This window comes from Diabrotica undecimpunctata, chromosome 5 (genome assembly GCF_040954645.1).
Source record: "Diabrotica undecimpunctata isolate CICGRU chromosome 5, icDiaUnde3, whole genome shotgun sequence".
NCBI classification, from domain to species: Eukaryota; Metazoa; Arthropoda; class Insecta; order Coleoptera; family Chrysomelidae; genus Diabrotica; species Diabrotica undecimpunctata.
Genome location: NC_092807.1, coordinates 25,308,665 through 25,328,342, shown reverse-complemented (window position 1 = coordinate 25,328,342; position 19,678 = coordinate 25,308,665). Strand labels below are relative to the sequence as shown.

Sequence of the window (19,678 nt, the reverse complement as noted above, 5' to 3'; positions counted from 1 at the left end):
TTAAGATTCTAAATTAACCATGATGTTTAGAAAATTAAAACAACCCACTGTAACATCTGACCTTACAAATAAATTTGAAATCGAATGCTTGAAAGAATGGAATTTGAGCCGTTCAATGTGGCAATAGCGCGCATTTGACAACCGAGCGTTTCCAAGCACTGCCTCCCTCCTTTTCTCCCTCTACCAGACTCAGGCCAGCTAACCGCAGCTAATCAATTGTGACTCAGTCTTGACTTTCATTGATTTCGTTGATTTGAGTAAGAGAAGTTATTGTAGTCAAGATGAGCTCAGCAAAGAAACGCAAGTGTAATGATGATTATATCAAATATGGTTTTATTTGTAAGCTTAATGTCGAACATCTTCAGTGTGTAATTTTCTATGAAGTATCAAGCAATGATGCAATGAGACCTAATCGTATTAAAAGACATTTGTTATTCAAACATAACTCTTTTAAGGACAAACCAAAGGAATTTTTTGCTACAACATCTGAAAATTTAAAACGCATGAAGTTGGATAGTTCTGGTTCTACGGCTCAGTCATCCGAAAAAGTGCCTGAAGCTTCATATGAGCTATCACTTCTGATTGCTAAACAAAAAAAGAGCCATATTATTGGAGAGACGCTTGTTAAACCGTGTTTGTTAAAGAGTAAGCAAAAGTTATCTCAAATACCTCTTTCTGACAATACTATGAAACGCCGCATTGGTGATATGGCCGAAGACATACAAAACCAGGTAATTGATGCAGTAAAACAATCGCCATTTTTCAGCTAAAAAGAGTACAGACATAGCACAGTGTTCTCAGTTAATAAGGATGTTCAATAATTTTTAAATATAGTTAAATTCAATTAAATTCAATAGATTATAAAATATATAAAAATATAGCATGAAATTGTTTAAAAATGAAAACATGAAATTGTTTAAAAATATATATTTTTTAAGATAAATCAATTCTTAATTTTAATTTTGATGGAGGCTAGAAAAACGGCTACTCGCAGCGAGGCTACGGTGTGTGACACTGGTCACACTTCGTAAATACGTATACAAAACAAGTTGTCGATACGACTGCTGACGTCACACACTGTAGCCTCACTGCGAGGAGCCGTTTTTCTAGCCTCCATCAGAATTGAAATTAAGAATTGATTTATCTTAAGAATTATATATTTTTAAACAATTTTATGTTTGCTATGTTTTTATATATGTTATAACCTATTGAATTTAACAATATTTAAAAATTAGTGAACATCCCTATTGTTTATGTTTGGTATACTGAAAATAAACGAGTGAAAGACGAGCTACTCTTTTCCACAGAGTTGGTGACCACGACAAAAGCTATTGATGTTATGAAAGCAGTGTCAGATTTTTTTGACAAACATTAATTCTCTTGGCAAAAACTGATTGGTGTATGTACAAAGGGCGCGTCTTCAATGTTTGGTTTTTGCTCAGGATTTGTATAATTAGTAAAAGAGAAAAATGCTGATGTGACTGAGATACATTGTGTTATACATCGACAAGCCCTGGCAGCAAAAACTCTTTCAAAACAACTAAATGTTGTCTTAAGTTGTGTATTAAAGTAGTGAATTACATTTAAAACAGTGCGCTGAATACTCGACTGTTCAAAACTCTTTGTGAAGATTTATGGAGTGATCACAAAACACTGCAATTTCATATAGAAGTCCGATGGCTCTCAAAAGGAAACATGTTGGCAAGATTATTTAACCTTCGAGATGAAGCAATCACCTTCTTGGAACAGCAAAAGTAAAATGAACTAAGCGTGGCCTTCAAAAAACATTGTACCGAAGTAATATTGGCTTATCTATCATACATCTTTGACTCGTTGAACAGCCTTAACACAAAACTGCAGGGTGGAGACTGAAATATAGTTACTTATGGTGTTGTGATCAAGATGTATATCGAGAAATTACAACTTTGGAGGCGTAAAATATCAGCAAACCCCTTTAATTATTCGAGTTTTCCTAAAGTAGAGTCAATTTCAGAAGAAACACCCTTGAAGTACATTTATAAAGGAACAAGTTTGAAAATCCAAATATCAAACCATTTGGAGAACCTAATTGAAGAGTTCCAGAAATACATCTCAAACACTTGTGACGATAGTATTTTCAGAATGTCAATTGACCCATTCCATGTCAACATAGACTCCCTACCTGAATGACTTCAAGAAGATGCTTTGCAAATGAAACATGATTCCTCTGCCAAATACAAGTTTGATATAATGGACAAACCTTATTGGTTAAAATATTTTGTATCAAAAGTTAAGGTTAAAAAAAGTTAAAAGTGTATCCTAATGTATCACGGGAAGCTCTTCGTTTATATTTGCCTTTTTCAAGCACCTATTTGTGCGAAAAAGCATTTTCAACACTTGTGGCAATTAAAACAAAGTATCGGAGTAAACTCAATTCTGCTAGTGACTTGCGTTATGCACTTACTAAAACTCAGTATAGTAAAGATCCAAAAGATGTCAACTCATACCGACCGATTAGTCTACTCCCAGTCATCTCTAAGGTCTTCGAAAAACTTCTGCTACGAAAAATCAAACCAATATTGGACGAAAAGTGCCTCATACCTGACCATCAATTCGGTTTTCGTAACCAACATGGTACAATCGAACTAGTTCACAGACTATACACAACAATAAGAAGTAGTCTCGAGAACAAGCAATACTGTACTGCAGCCTTTTTAGACGCCTCTCAAGCTTTTGACAAGGTGTGGCATACAGGACTTTTGTACAAATTAAAGAAAAATTTACTTACCCTTACTTTAAACTGCTTCAATCATACCTTACAGAAAGGAGATATCTGGTAAAATATAGTGAAGCCTATACAAAACTCTACCCCATCCTATCTGGTGTACCTCAGGGTAGTGTGCTCGGACCGATTCTGTACCTGATATATACGGCTGACTTGCCAATAAGATTTAACCTAACGCTTGCAACATTCGCAAATGATACTGCTTTCTTGGCCTCTCGTAGCAACACAATAATAGCATCAGAGAGACTGCAACTACATCTGAACAAAACAAATGAATGGCTTAAACTCTGGAGAATTAGAGTAAACCCCTCAAAATCCACACAAATTACATTCACTCTAAGAAGAGGTACATGTCCACAAGTTAACCTCAATACAAACATATATGGACGAAAATGCTTTAATTGGGTATTTTATACAGAAAACTTTACTGGATGTTGGGAAAAAACTCTCACCTATCGATTGACAACAAGCTGCTGATATACAATACAATAAAAAAACCCATTTGGACATATGGCTCAAAGCTCTGGAGTTCAGCTAGCAAATCTAATATTATGATAATACAAAGATTCAATCCAAAACTCTGAGAACAATATCAAAACAGGTTGCGGGTGCATCCTAATACCCTGGCACACAATCTTCTCAACAACCAACAAGCGAAGAGATTGAAGCGACATGACCCCTTGGACCTACCTCACCGATCCTGACAGAGCCTACAGCAGTGGGAGTTACGCCTTCAACAGCACCCAGCCATTGTGATCAGTGCCGCTTTTAGTGGTCGCGTATCAGTGTATGTGCGCATTCTAGCGGTAAACAAGCCAATTTGTGTCGTGATGATTTGGTCACTGGACCTTACATCTCTCTGTCATGTAAAGACAAAAAATTTTACTTATTGTTTTCACTGCAAAACAGATTGTAAAAATCTTAAATGTCAATAAAAAAAAAGAGAATAGGCATACTAGTAAAGAAAACGCAAGAACATCCATCTCACTAACCAGCCTAATCTATATTTCTTTTATTATAATAATTTTTGTATTTTATAAAAACTGATATTATTGTATCTTATGGCAGTATAAATAAATGTTTTGTTTTCTACGTAATACGTATTTGTTTCTGTTTTGTTCATTACCCCATACAATTTATTGTTAAGGGGTGGGGCGCCAGAAACTTTCATTTCAACAAAAGAAGGCGTGGTACAAAAAAGTTTGGTAGCTCCTGCTCTAGTCTGAACGAAAAGTTTAAACTTTGTTTACAACTTTGCTTACAACAACACTTATGTTTAAACAATTTTTAATATCTTCGTTTGCTAAAAGTTTTGTTTTTGTTTGACTTTTCTCATTAAAGACTGCTTAATTACATCCCTTATTGTTATTATTATGTTATTTAAAAGTTGTGTTTTTTAATTAGCTTTCCAAATATTTTTTGCAATTTAATTTAATTCTACAAAGTTATTGTAAATGATTATAAGCTTAAAAAGTGCTATTTATTACTAAATGATTTTGTATACGTAAACGTAATTTCCATAATATGTTATTAATATACTTCTTAACAAAGAAAATAAGTTAAAATAAACAATTCAATCACGATAAGACCCTCAAGTTCAGGTACATTTAAACAAATTTTAATTAATATTAAAAAAGTAGCATATCTCATTTTGTGTATTTTTTCCAAAAAAGTTGTCTGTTGACGAAAAATCCCTAAATAGACAAGTTTTTAAGTTACGATCAAAATGAGTTAGACATTTTGATTGTTTATTTAAGAATAGTTCCACTAAAAAACTGATGAATCCCTAGATGAGAGTCTTTTTGTAATATCTCTTACTATACATTTTAACTGTCAAACCCGTCTATACAAACCCAAAAATCTAACTTAACACCTTGACTGCGTCACGTATCCCCAGGGGCATGTGCGTAATTTTTCAACTGTGCTATAGTAAAATTGGTCAAACCGTTGCATCTTGTGGTAGCGATAAAAATGGTATTTGTACGTTATATATTATAGCAAATTTTTAATTCTCGCTACTGATATCGGTAATATGAGACATGCTCCCGGAGACAAGTGCCGCACATAAACAAAAATTTATTGTTAAAGTCACAGACCCCGGGAGACATTCGTTTCTTGTTGGTGCGTATCGCCGTATATATTCAGTTTCAGTTTAATATAGTTCATTGAAGTATGAGCAGTATGTCGAAAAGGGCAAGATATATGGTTGACATAGTGAAACAAAAGGTGATATAAGTTGCAAATGAACAAACAATCAGTGATCATAAAAACTTTGGAGAGAGTTCTGAAACAAATACTATTTTAAATGAATTACATAATAATACAGGGTTGATTGAAAGTCATGAAAATTTTAATAATGAAATCGAACAACAGTTTATACGAACGAAAATAAAACACGAACTGGATAACGAACAGGCTGATGAACTTGATATGGAGAATGAGCAGGCAGCAACTTAATCTTCATCTGATGCCGACAGTATCGAAGATCCCTTTAACAGTGACAATTCATTGCTAGATAAAAGTTATTTTCCTAAATCTTCTTCATCCTCCGATTTAAATTCTTATTATTACTACACCATATGAGCAAGTTCCATCAGATAGTAGCAACAGAGTGCTGAGAATAGTGATAGTGATGAATGGTGTGATTTAGAAGAAGATGTAGATGGTGACGATTTTGTAGTAAGAAAGAATACATTAGTTGGTATTGAACCACATCCGGTACAGAAACCAATAGACGTTTTTAGTCATTTCGTAACTGATGAAATATTGGATATTATTAATGAAACCAACATTTATGCTGTTCAATAATTAAGTATGCGACACTCAAGAAAATCCAGGTTAAATTTATGGACAGCCACAAATAAAACTGAAATAGATAGCCACAATAAAGATGATATATTTTATAATAAATTTATCGCAAAAGTTTTATCTCGAGGCAGATTTTTGCTTTTATTGAAACCTCTTCATTTTAAAATAATGAGACATCTGGTACCACTAATAGATTATGCAAAATAGAAAATTCAATTACGAAATTGGTACAAAATTTTCAAAGAATAATGAAGCCTGGCAACATTCTCGTTATAGATGAATCTATGGTACCTTTTAGAGGGAAACACCATTTTTTCGTTAGTATATCCCCAACAAGACTCATAAATATGGAGTGAAACTATACAAACTATCTTCTCTAAAACTAGTCTGAAGGCTATACTTTCAATGTAAGTATTTACACAGGAAAAAATGAACAACAACCAGTTAATGTAGCACACTCTGAAGCAGTTGTTCTAAAATTACTTCAGTGTATCACAGATAAAGCTGGCAAAATATTACTTGCTGATAACTTTTATTCAAGAATGCCTCTCGTTAAAAGATTGTTAGCAGAAAATATAATGTACTGAGGGACTCTAAGAGGAAACCGAAAAGGAATACCACCTATTTTTAACTAGTCCAAGAAGATGAAGCGAACAGAGGTCATTGGAAAAAAGAAAGATGGACTAAGATATATTAACTGGATGGATAAGAGACCTGTGTTAATGATTTCAAGTGTCTCAGTCCATACTAAACGGTTGATTCCAACAGAAAAGCAGAATAGGCAAAAAGAGAATATTGTGAAATGTATAGTTTATTGTATTTATGTATATTAGAAATGTATAATTTATTACAACTTTGCAAAGAAAGGCGTAGACTATTCTGACCAGATGTCATCCTACCATACAGTGCTACGTCGAAGCTTGAAATGGTACCGGTAAGAAAAAAAATTAGTTATAATTTTAATATTTCTTTCTTATTAATTTTTTTAGGAAAGTAGTATTTGAGATGATACTGAGAACCGCTACTATTAATAGTTTAATTATATTCAATATGTACTCTCAAACAAAAATGAGCTTTACAGAATTTAGACGTCAGTTAGCTTATAATTTATTACAATAACCAGAAGAAAAACCACTTCCAAAAAAAGAGTGCATACTTTTACCAAACCTGAAGTACCTAGAAGTAAACGACGAAAGAAATTTAGAGGCTGTCGGTAGTCTTCTTCTTCTTCTAATGGCGCTACAACCCTTTGTGAGTCTTGGCCTGCTTAACAATGTTCTTCCATTCTGCCCTGTCGGATACTTTCCTTCGCCACTGCCTGATGTTCATGGTTTTAAGATCCCTCTCTAGGTGACCAATCCAGTTTAGTCTTTGTGACTTTACAAATCTAACTGTCAGCTGTCGGTAGTGGAAGTGGATAAAAAAGTTAGTAGGATTATAACTTTTTGTTCCGATTGTCCTGGTCAACCTGAATACTGTTGGACATAATTAATAAGAATAAGCAGAAATTACTAATCAATTTTAAAATGCGCTTGTTCTGTTTATTTTTATGTCATGTTTGAGAAGAAATTAGATTAATACTTCTCTGATAGTTTTCTTTATGTAATATATGCAAAAGTTATACTTCTGTGTACTAGAGGGCATGAAGTACTTACCTGTACACATATGCCATAGGGCATGTGACGCACAGACAGAATAGACATAGACCATAATGTATCTCCGGGGCATGTGATGCAGTCAAGGTGTTAATTTGCCTGAAAACAATATATTGGATACTTACTGCGCAAAAAGTTGTATTTGCCACAATTCTTAATACAATTCCCCCAAACATACTTCTTAAAATAGGATCATACGCAAGTGCTAATATTAGATTACACTGTTGCATATACCGAATAAAAGAATTAAATAATACACAGATAAACCACATGCCAAAAAGACCATTAATATGTTTTGTTACAAGAAATAAATCTCTGAACATTGTTTTGATAATTCTCATTTCCCTGAACGTGTTTCGATGTTTTATTAAAATTAACTGTTGAAGTTGAATTGATAAATAATTTTCTCTAGTTGTTATAATAACTGTTATCTCGATGAAGCATGTAATAAGAATTATCGATTGAAAACAAAATATTATAGCACGTATAGCAGCTATAGTTTGGTGTAAATTCTTTGGCCTAAATATCCTGTCTATTTCAGAAACTATTACTATTATTATAGTAATCACAAAAACAAACAAAAATATTCTTCTGTCTTTTGATTTTTTGTATTTAATTATTTGGTATTTGTTTATATTTTCAATGATATTTTTCCAGATTTTTCTTCTAAATGTAAGTTGGTATATGATCGCACAAGTAAAAATAACAATTTGAAATGAACCAAACGATATTAAAAGTACATCATTCCTTGTCAAATTTGAATTTAGCTGAATAATCTCGTATAAACCAATTAGATTGTATGGTCCGATAATAATAATCAAAAATAGTATTACTAATTGCACAGTATTTTGCCAGCTTTGTTTATAAACACTATAAGGAAATAATCCTAAATATGTGCCCAGTTTATAAAATAGATTAAAATAATACGTATCATTATGCAAATTGCATTTATAGTTGTGTATACAAGACATTCTAAGTAATGATTTACACACTTCATTTATGTATTTATATTTATTTCTTTTATAGTTAGTTATTGATTTTTCTCAATATAAAGAAAACTGTTTTTTCACTCAATGTGGTTATAATAGAACTTAAATATATTGAAAAACAAAAAAAAAACAATTTTATGCTATGAGATATACGAGGTGTCCAGATGAAAACTAAACAAAGGCATTATCAAGCATTGCGACATTTTCGATATATATATATATATATATATATATTAGATTTGAGTTTCTTGAACCGTACTATATTTAATATAAATTTAGTATTTCTTGGGTTTAGGTTCAATAAAATATATATTACATGTGGAACTAGATTTTAATTTCCATTGCAATCAACGTTTCGGCAGGAAACCCTTGCCTTTGTCAAGATTCTAAAATGTACATGTATATGTATATATATGACTTACCAAAACGTAAAACGGGACAAAAGACATTAATGAACTGACACAATAAATAATGATATCTGATAATTGATATCTGATATCTCATGGTTTACTGTCATTAGTATATAATTATTTTTATATCAGCGTAACATTGATGGTTTCGAAAAAGGTAAAGTGGAGATATGTTATGACTTTAAGAACTTTTTATGGTGTTATATTTATTATTATTTAAATCAGATTAAAATATATTTTATTTAGGTTTTGTGTATCTTTTTTGTCATTTATTGCGTTGGTATTTCTTTTTATTTCTATTGATTCGTATATCTCTCTCTTCTTTTTGTTTTGTTCTGTTTTTAAAATTTTGATGTTTTCAAAATCAAATTTATGCTTCTTCTCACTTTCATGTTTTGTGGGCGCAGTGACGTTGTTTTTGTCATATTTGTGAGAGCGAATTCTGGATTGAAGCAGTTGACTAGTTTGACCGATATAGACACCTTCACAGTTAGTACATGGTATTTCGTAAACAACATGTGATTTTTTAAGTTTTGGTGTTTGTGTTTTTAGTTTTGTGAAATATGTTTTTAAAAGGTTGTTGCCTTTATGGGCCACTGTTATATTATGTTTGGCTAAAAGATTTGTTAATTGTTCGGATAAACCTTTTATATATGGAAGGGTTGTGTAATTAGTTTTGATGCTGTAAGACTTAATAAATTTTATAACAATACAAATAACAACAAACCCAACAGCTTAAATGTATTTATATGTTTTATGTGTTTAAAATGTATTTATATTAACTTACTCATCTTACTCTTGATAACTAGAAAAAAAAAATCTTGATTACTCTAACATTCGATAAGTTGAACAAATTTCTCTGGTAACCACGGATTCAAGTTATCGAGAGTCGACTGTATATTTTTGGAATCGGTTTAACTAAAATTTTTGGAATTAGATAAATTTTTCCAAAGTAGTTTTCACAAATTTAGATGACGCATTGGGGTTACGCAAATATTAATAATTTAGATGATGAATTGATACAGGATTTTTAAGAAATGTAGTACCTTTAGCAGGCTGTTTGGTAAAATCTTAAAAAACATGATTAAGAAAGAATACAAACCTCATGAAATTGAACAGCAAGCAGGATTTAGAGCTGGAAGATCTTGCGTAGACCACATATTTACCCTAACACAGTTGAATGAAAAGAAAGTTGCAAGAAACCAGGAAATACATCTTTTATTTGTGGATCTCACAAAAGCATATGACACGAGTCCTGTGAGAAAGCTGTGGCAGTCTCTTGAACGATCTTCATTAAATAGCACGATCATCGCCGCAGTCAAACAATTATACAACAAAGCATCATCAAAAATCAAACTAAACAACACCTTATCAGAAGAATTTCCAGTAACAAAAGGCTTACGACAAGGATGCTGCCTCTCTCCAATACTATTTAAGATATATTTAAATGAAGCACTAAAACACTGGAGAAGATCATGTTCAGGAATGGGGGTCCAACTTGACGACGATACAACATTATACACTCTACATTTTGCGGACAACCAAGTAGTAGTGGCAGCAGACAAGGAAGATTTAGAATTCATGACGAGACGTTTGTTTAAAACATATGAAGAATGGGGCCTCTCTGTAAATAGAAACAAAACGCAATACTTATGCATCGGGAATGAAGTAGAAGATCTAATGGTCAACGAACATGCAACAATCAAGAACTGTGAGGAATATATATATTTGGGAACAACAATCAACAAGAGTGGGCGCACCGAAAAAGAGATAGAGCAAAGAATCGTGAAAGGAAAAAGGGTGATAGGATGCCTAAACCCGATGCTATGGTCAAAAGAACTATCAAATCAAAGTAAGCATCTCCTCTTTAACTCCATCTTTAAAAGTATAGTGCTCTATGGATGCGAAACATGGCAACTTACTAAATCCCTTGAGCGACGCCTACTTGCATTGGAAATGGACTTCTGGAGAAGATTAGCTAGAAAATCAAGGCTTGATAGAATACAAAATGACCATATCAGAAATATAATGGGAGTCAAGTCAACCATCATTGACGAAATTCAAAGGAGACAACTGATCTGGTATGGTCATGTGAAAAGAATGGACGACGACAGGCTGCCAAACCAAATTTTAAAATGGACGCCAAGCGAAAGAAGGAAGAGAGGAAGGCTAAAACAATCCTGGCTGGGCGGCATTCAGAAGGCAATGTCGGAAAGAAACCTTCACCCTGGCGAATGGAATGACCGACGTAGCTGGAAACTGGGAACCGGAAGGCGGAGAACGCTATAAAAAACCGGGATAATAAATAAAGGCGTTTCTTGATTACAGCTTGTATATAAGTACAAAAAGAAATGATTTTGCAGATTCAGTCATGGGCAAGACGGACCTACTAAATAAATGTAGCATTAACAGTTGCCACTTTTACCACATTTACAAATATTAAAATTGCCCCGAATTTTTAATTCTCGACCTACGATTAAGACCTACAAACCATGCAAAACATCGATGGCGAATAAAGAAAACTTCAACTATACCAGGATATTTATATATTTATATATGTACAATAGAATTCGAAAATCTGGATGAATTCTCTTTTAAAATGGGTTAAATTTGTACTGTCTGCATTATCTTTACCTTATTCAAATGCTAGTTGTGAAAGACAGTTTTCAAAAGTAAATTTAATAAAGAAGAAGTGCCGAAACCTATTAGTAACAGATACTTTATATGGCATTATGCTTTCATCCAAATCAGTTTATTTGTAAAAGGGTTGCTACCGATATTTCGTCTTTTGAAGAAAATATAAAAGAGATTAAAAAAAGTTTCTCTATTGAACAAAAACTGAAAAACATTGAAAAGAAGATGGACAGGGAAACAGAAACAGGAGACAGAGGAATTTAATCAATTACAATAAACACAAAAGATAACGAGACAAAATATAAGTTGGAGCCACGGCCGACATTTGAAAGTGGTGATGGTTATGTTCATGTTAAAGTCCCAAAATTCGACAGAAAATCGTCATTTAATAAATACATGAAACAGTTCGAATAAGCTGCAAGGGCGAATATATGGTCCGAAAAAGAACAGGTTGTAAACCTTACTATTGCTCTTCAAGGAGATACCTTGGTTGTACTGCAGATAATAGCCGTAGAAGAGACAAAGGACTTCGAACAAGTTAAAAAAGAGTAAACATGCAAGATGGTCACGAACACTTGGTCACCAGTCATAGTCTAACAATCGGAGACAAAAGTGAGATAAGGCTCTTCAAAAATATAAAATAGATATTGCCAGGTTAGTGCGATATACTTATCTAACAGATCCTAAAGATACGATACAAAAGTTGGCTTGATGGTAGTTGTGATCATGAAATGAAGAGAACACTGCAATTAACTCGTCAAAAGATGCTGGCCGAGGTCTTATTCATCGGCTTCGAATATGAATCAGCTATGCAGGCCTCTGCCAGGAACACAAAAAGGTAGGACTGTAAAAGAAGAAGAAAATATGGACAAATTTGGCCAGTTTGTTAATCTGATGAAAGACATTACTTATCGTATAAGGTATACACCAAAAGTTATTGAATTGTGGTCAAGTGTAACATGTATGAAGTTTATGGTATAAATCATAAATCAAGAATAACACCAGAAGTTTAAGAATCCAGAGAGAACGACTTCAAGAAAACAATTTCAAGATTGCATCGGGTCGGAGTTAACTGCGAGAAAGCTGATTCTCTCTCTGGAAGGCCGTGCCCAGCAGAGTGTTTCCTTCTTCTTCATGTGCCTTGTCCGTTCCGAACGTTGGCAATCAACATGGCTATTCTGACTTTGTTTAAGGCAGATCTGAATAGTTCAGCAGATGACAATCCGAACCATTGCCGCAAGTTTTGGAGCCACGAGTGTCTTCTCCTCCCTGGACCCCTTCTGCTGTCTATTTTCCCTTGAACGATCAGTTGTAGTACTCTATATTTATTATGTCTCATAACGTGACCCAAGTATTCCAACTTTCTTTTCTTTATACTTATTCCTACCTCTCTCTCTTTACCTATCCGGCGTAGTACCTCTTCGTTGGTCACGTGCTCAGTCCAGGATATACGTAATGGGTGAGGGTGAGGCTTTTAGAGGTGAAAATTTGCTTCATGCCAGTGAACGATGCTCTTGCCTTTTCTACTCCTATACGTATTTCCTTCGCTTGATCCCAATTTGAGTTAACTGTTGTTCCCAAGTAGATGTACGAATCCACGTGTTCAATTCTTTCATTGTCTAATATCAGTTGCTGTGGTGGTTGTTGGGTTTTGCTTACTAACATCCATTTGGTTTTTGTGATATTTAGTCTGAGTCCGTATTGTGCACTTGTTTTTTGTATCTTACTCATTAGGCAACTCAGTTCCTCCATGCTACTTGCTAGAATCACAGTGTCATCAGCATACCTTATGTTATTAATTATTTCTCCATTTATCTTTATGCCTTCTGTGCTTTCCTCCAGCGCTGTCTTAAATACTTCTTCTGAGTATATATTAAAGAGAATAGGAGACAAGATACAGCCCTGTCGTACCCCTTTCTTGATCTCAATTTTATTGGTCAATGTAGATCCTACTTTCACTTTAGCTGTTTGGCCCCAATAGAGGCTATTGTTCAAATGTCTCTGTAGTCGACTCCGATCTTATGGAGAACTGCAATTATCTTTTCGTGCTTTACGTTATCGAATGCTTTTGCGTAGTCTATAAAGCATATGTACACGTCTTTGTTCATATCTCTGCAGCGCTGGATGAGTACCTGTTGACTAAAAAGTGCTTCTCTTGTCCCAAGAGAATTCCGAAACCCAAACTGCGAATCTCCAATGTTATCCTCGCATTTTTTGCTTATTCTGTTGTAAATAACCTTGGTGTATGCCTTCGAAATGTGGTTAATTAGACTTATCATCCGATGTTAATCACAAGACTTTGCTTTTGGTTTTTTCGGTGTGGCAACAAAAGTTGACTCTAGCCAGTCTTCAGGAAACTCCCCGCTGTTATAAATATTGTGTTTCCACTGCAATAAAACAGAATCCAAAGAAACGGTGGTCAAAGAGAAGTGGATGCTTACTAAGGTCAGAGAAGAATAAGAGAAAGATCCACAGAAAATTAGAAAATGTAGAGAAGAACACCATTGATCGTCTTGGCAAGAAATATTAAATCTGTGCTCAATAGGTAAAACGTATTGGGCTCAGTGGGAATGCTTTATCATTGAAGCTGGCTTGCTTAAATAAGTATTGGAAAATGATTATGGTTCTGTAAGGAGAACACAATTAGTCATTTCAAAAAGAAGAATAGTTGAAGTGCTTTGTTAGTTACACGACAATCTATCAGGAGAGTATTTCGGTACAAACGAAACCGTTCAGAGAATTTGGGAATGGTTTTATTGGATGAATAGTTCCGACCAACCTAAAGAACTGGTGTAAGAAATGTACTACCTGTGCTACGAGTAATAGACCTTACCAAAACAAAAAGGCTAGTATTAGAAAATACAATGTTGAAAGTCCGTTTGAAAGCATTTCTTTGGGCATTGCCAGAAAGAGAAAATGGTTAAAAGTACGTGATTAATTCACGAACTGTGTCGAGATCTACGCAACTCCAGAACAGAAGACCACCATTATTGCAGATATGTTAAACAACGAGTCGATTTGGAGTACCTTTAAAGATCCATAGTGCCTAAGGAAAGAACTTTAAGAGCGATCTATTTCAGAGAATCTACGATAGGCTGAGCATGAAGAAAATAAGAACTATAGCCCATCACCCGCAATCGGATGAAATGGTAGAGACAATGAATAAGACAGTTAGCAAGTATTCGGCAAAAAATGGTGTCTAATTACCAGCAAAACTGGGACTAGTACCTACTGTTGTTCGCAATGTCATGCAGATCCGCTTTTAATTAATCAACGGCCCAAACACAAACAAAAGTCCTATTTGGACGCGAAATGCCACTACCTTGTGATCTATAGTTTGGATATCGACCTGGGGAATATGTAGCTGGTGAAGATAATATAAACGAATTATGAATAAGAATAAACAATATGCACGAGTTGTTCTAAAGCATATCTAATTAATTATCGTGTGGAAAATTCATCTATTATTAATTAGTTTCAAAGCATACTTTAAGAAAATTGTAATCAATTAATGTCATTTACTATAACTTACACACTAACGGAATTACACGACAATAGTATAACTGTATTGTCGATTCTTTACTCTCTTAAAATTTTTCTTCGAAATTAGTTTTAAAGTACATATAGTACTATGCACACAAATATTGAACGTAACAAATTCGATACTAATTACTTAAAAATTATGTATAAAATCGGTGTGTGTTGTGGAGTACTTCCTTGGGCATTTGATCGTCAATGTTTGGGAAATTTCATGCAGTTACTTTTTAATTTCCTTTTGTTTCCATGGAATATTGTTACCACCATTAATATTACTTCCTATTTTACTTCTACAGAAGCATTGATGGATCAGATTCTAACAATAATATCTTGCGCACAATATGCACATTTCACTATAACCACAATGTATGTGTTAGTATTTAAAAACAAAGATTGGAAACTAATATTTAATAAACTTGAAGGTTCAAAAACAAAATTTCAAGAGAAAGATGTTCATAGATCATTTCGACATATTTTATTATTAATTTGTTGTTTAGGCATATTATACGCACAAATTTTATCTGAAAATGATGGCATCATGGCAGGTTTAAGAAACTCGTATTTCTTGATAACATATATCCAATTAATTGCAACAACGGCCTATCTCCAAGAACTAATTGATATCATATCTCGAAGGCAACATCACTTGTATGATCAAATAAAGTCATCATTTAAAAAAAAAAAGTTGGACTTTTATCTTAACATAAAAACAATTAAACACCAGTACAGAGACATATTTTTTATTGCGGATAGTACAAACTCACTATTTCAAATCAGCTTTTTGAATTTGGCCACTCTTACATTTTTCGAGTACATGAGCGATTTAAGTAAAATATTGTCCCCTATACTGCAAAATAATCCGTCGAACAGTCTTGCTCATAATTTTCTCATTCGAGCAATTACACATGCAGGAATCAGCAGTGTAAGTTTTTTTACAATTTAATTTAAATCCATAATATAAAATTAAAATGTATTATTGTATTTTATGTAGCTATTTTACATAACGTCGTTGTAGAGCGAAAACAACGTATGTCCATTTGGTCTATAAATTGTGCTACACAATTTATAGACCAATTAGGTTAGTAACAAATAAATCTTTTTTGTCACAACTCTATAGACTGGTTTGACAGTTGAAATGTTTAGTATGAAATATTACAAAAAACTCTCATTTATAAATTCATCAATTTTTTAAAGGAACTATTTTAAAGTATACAATCAAAACATCAACTCATTATTTTGCTCATACCTTAAATGCTTGTCCATTTAGAGATTTGACGTCAGCACACTACTTTTTTGGAAAAACAATATACACAAAATAATATCCTAATAATTATTGCAAAATAAACAACAAAATCGCTGTTTTTGAATATCGTTAATAACATTTATATTTTATTAAAATTTATTGAAATATAATTACCTGAACTGAGGGCCTTATCGTGTTTGAATTATGTGCAAGAGATGGGTAGCATAGTATTTGCGAAATTTAAATTTTTTTAAAAGATTTTTTAAAAAATGAGCTAATTTCTAAGGCTGGTCCAGATAATTTGACTGAATTTTTTTCCATAATTCTGGGCATATTTTTTGTCTTTAAGGCGTTTTTAAAAAAAGTTTAAAAAAATTAAATGTATGTACACAAAATGATTTATAATAAATAGCACTTATTCAGCTTTTAAATATTTACAATAACTACGTAGGATAATTCAAATTAAATGGCAACAAAAAATATTCGGAAAGCGGTTTAAAAAACACAACTTAAAAAAAACTAAGGTTCTACGACCTAAGCCGTTTTTTAATCACTCTTATGTTAATTAACAACATTAAGGTCTGAAATTTGTAACGATATATTTTGCCTACCATAGGGTAAGATTTTGGGGGTAGAAGATTGGGGAATAAAAATTCTTGGGGCGAAGATAGGGTAAGCAAAATAAACGCTACTTGTGCGAACGGACACTCAGGTTTTGGTAGGAGAGCTGGGGTCGTGGATAAGTAAAAGACAGGGTGTCGGATTGGGGTCACTACAGAAAAATGAAATAAAGGGTCATAAATCTCTTAGGACAAACACAATGAAAATAAACCGGAAACACCTCAAGAAATTTAATATAGGGAGCCACTTGAGGTGCCTAATTATACCTATTACAACCAGCTAGTTGTAACTGGAGATATAATTATTAAACATAAAAAACATATCTTTTTCAAATAAAACTCAAAAAGAAAGGGTTTGTTAAAAAAAATAAACAAAATGTTGAAAAACAAAATTTAACATTTATTTTTGTGTCACCACAAACAATTATAAAAATATAGAGAACACAAGAATGCTCAAAAAAGACAATACAAAATTATAATGACAATAGCTGCAAAATACAAAAATACAAAAAAGACTTACATGTGTCATCTGTTTACAATCTCCAGGAGTTGGAGATACTACAAAACTTGCAATTGTTAATGGGCGACAATTTGTAGCAGAAATAAATTATTACAAATCAAAAAAAATATCTTTTTAAGTGAAACTATGCATAGTGGTTAACCTTCTTTAAAAAACAAAATCTCAAATATGATTAGGTATTTACCAAATGTCAAAAATAGTGCTAACTGTCATATGTTAATACTAAATCTTAAAACTGAGAACAATTAAAATGACAGCAAGCTAGGCCTCGCCCTAACATCTACAATTTTAGTTATTACAATTTCTTAAACTTTTATGAAAGCAATTATTATTAGAAAATGTTTATTTTTCCTTTAAAAGTTCAAACAAAAAAATTACCTGGGTTTCACTAAAATTTCTGGGGTTAGGAACTTCACTTACACTGGAGATTTACTGCCACCCAAAAAACTGCATCTATAGTCTGAAACGACGACCAAGGACAAACAAAATTGAGGCTAAAAGTTGGCAGTGGACACAAACTTCGAAAATCGGCTTCTTTAAAAAACTGGAACCATGTGGGTATTTTTCAAATTTGTTGGAAACGCCGCAAATCTTCTTCTTCTTCAAGTGCCGTCTCCATCAATGGAGGTTAGCGGTTATGGTGGCAAACGTTTGTCTATCTTCAGCTGTTCTTAAGAGTTCCTCAAATCCAAGTCCTGTCCAGTTTCTGATATTACGTAACCAGGACAATTTTTTTCTTCCAATTCCTCGCTTTCCTTCTATTTTGCCTTTTATTATCAACTGAGGGATGTAGTATTTCTCGTTGCGCAACAAATGCCCTAAATAACTGGTTTTTCTTCTTTTGACTGTTCTCAATAGTTCTTTTTCTAAATTGAGTCTCGCTAGTACTTCTTCATTTGTTTTTCGTGCTGTCCAAGGAATTTTTAAAATTCTACGGTACACCCACATTTCAAATGCCTCGATTCTATTCAGGCTCTTTATTTTTAAAGTCCATGTTTCGACTCCGTAGAGAAGAACAGACCAGATAAAACATTTTACAAGTTTTAATCTCAATTTAATATTTATATGTGTATCGCAGAATAGAACGCGCATCTTAAAGAAACTATCCCTAGCTTGAGCAATACTCGCTTTAATTTCTTGTTCTGGGTCCAGCTTGCAATTAATCCAACAGCCAAGGTATTTGTATTGGTTTACCTGTTCTAAAATATTCCCATTTATTTTTATAGGTAAGGGGATATTCTGTTTTCTTTGGATCACCATTACTTTTGTTTTTTTTTTCGTTGATCTTCATTCCAAACTCTCGACAAGCATCCTTAAGGTGGTCTATAACCCTCTGTAAGTTTGTGTCTGTATCAGCCAGTAGGACAGTGTCATCTGCATATCTTATGCTAGATATTGGTTCTCCATTAATTTTTATTCCTGTGGAAAGGTTTTCCAAGGCTTGCTTGAATAGTAGTTCCGAGTAAAGATTGAACAGCATAGGGGATAGTATGCATCCTTGCCTTACTCCTTTATTTATACTAATATTTCTAGATGTATGATCGTCGATCCTAATCTTGGCACTCTGCCTCCAATATAAGTTCTTAATTAATCGGAGATCTTTGCTATCCAAGTTGATGCTCTGCAAGGAATTTAACATTTTATTATGGTTTACGCGATCAAATGCCTTTTCAAAGTCTACAAAACATAGAAAGACATCCTTTTGTTGGTCGTAACACTTCTGCAGCAGTACTTGTAATGAAAACAAGGCCTCTCTGGTCCCCATTCCGGCTCTGAATCCAAATTGATCGTATCCAACTTCTCTTTCACACCTTTTGTATACCCTATTGTGAAGTATTTTTAATAGAATTTTAAGCATTTGGCTCATAAGACTTATTAATCTAAAATCTGCGCATCGCCTGGAGTTAGCTTGTTTTGGAATGGGAATAAAAATAGATTCTAACCATTCCTCTGGTATTTCCCCAGTATCGTAGATTGTATTAAACAAAATTACTAACAAATCAATGTTATTACTTTCGATCAATTTAAGTATTTCAGGATAAACTTCATCAGGTCCAGGGCTTTTATTGGTCTTTAATTGTTTAATGGCATATTCCACTTCGACTTTTAGAATTGGTGGGCTTTCAGTGACATTATTTATTGTAATGTCTATTCTTTCATCTCGGAACAGCTGTTGTATAAATTTTTCCCATTCTTCTATTTTATCTTTGGTGTTATGAATTAACTCTCCGTTGTTATTTACCAGTGGGCAATGTTGTTTTTTGTGGATGAATGAAAATTCTTTCACCTTCTTGTACATATTAAAGTAATCATGTCTATGTTCTAATTCTTCTATTTCTTTACATTTTTCTTCGAGCCATTTCTCTTTTGATTCTTTTATTTTCCTTCTTATTTCTGTATTTAATCGTTTGTAATCGCTTGTGTTCTTATTTTTGTATTTCCTCCTTTCGTCTATCATCTTTAGAATAGCTGGTGTCATCCAGTCTTTTTTTGCCATT

At 33.3% G+C, this 19,678-nt stretch overlaps 1 protein-coding gene across 1 annotated transcript; it reads left to right on the top strand.

Moving 5' to 3' along the window:
* Positions 1-281: 281 nt before the first annotated feature.
* Positions 282-770, top strand: LOC140442122 (protein FAM200C-like). The gene has a single exon (XM_072533200.1). The coding sequence runs from the start codon at positions 282-284 to the stop codon at positions 768-770; it is 489 nt and encodes a 162-aa protein (XP_072389301.1).
* The last annotated feature ends 18,908 nt before the right edge of the window (positions 771-19,678 follow it).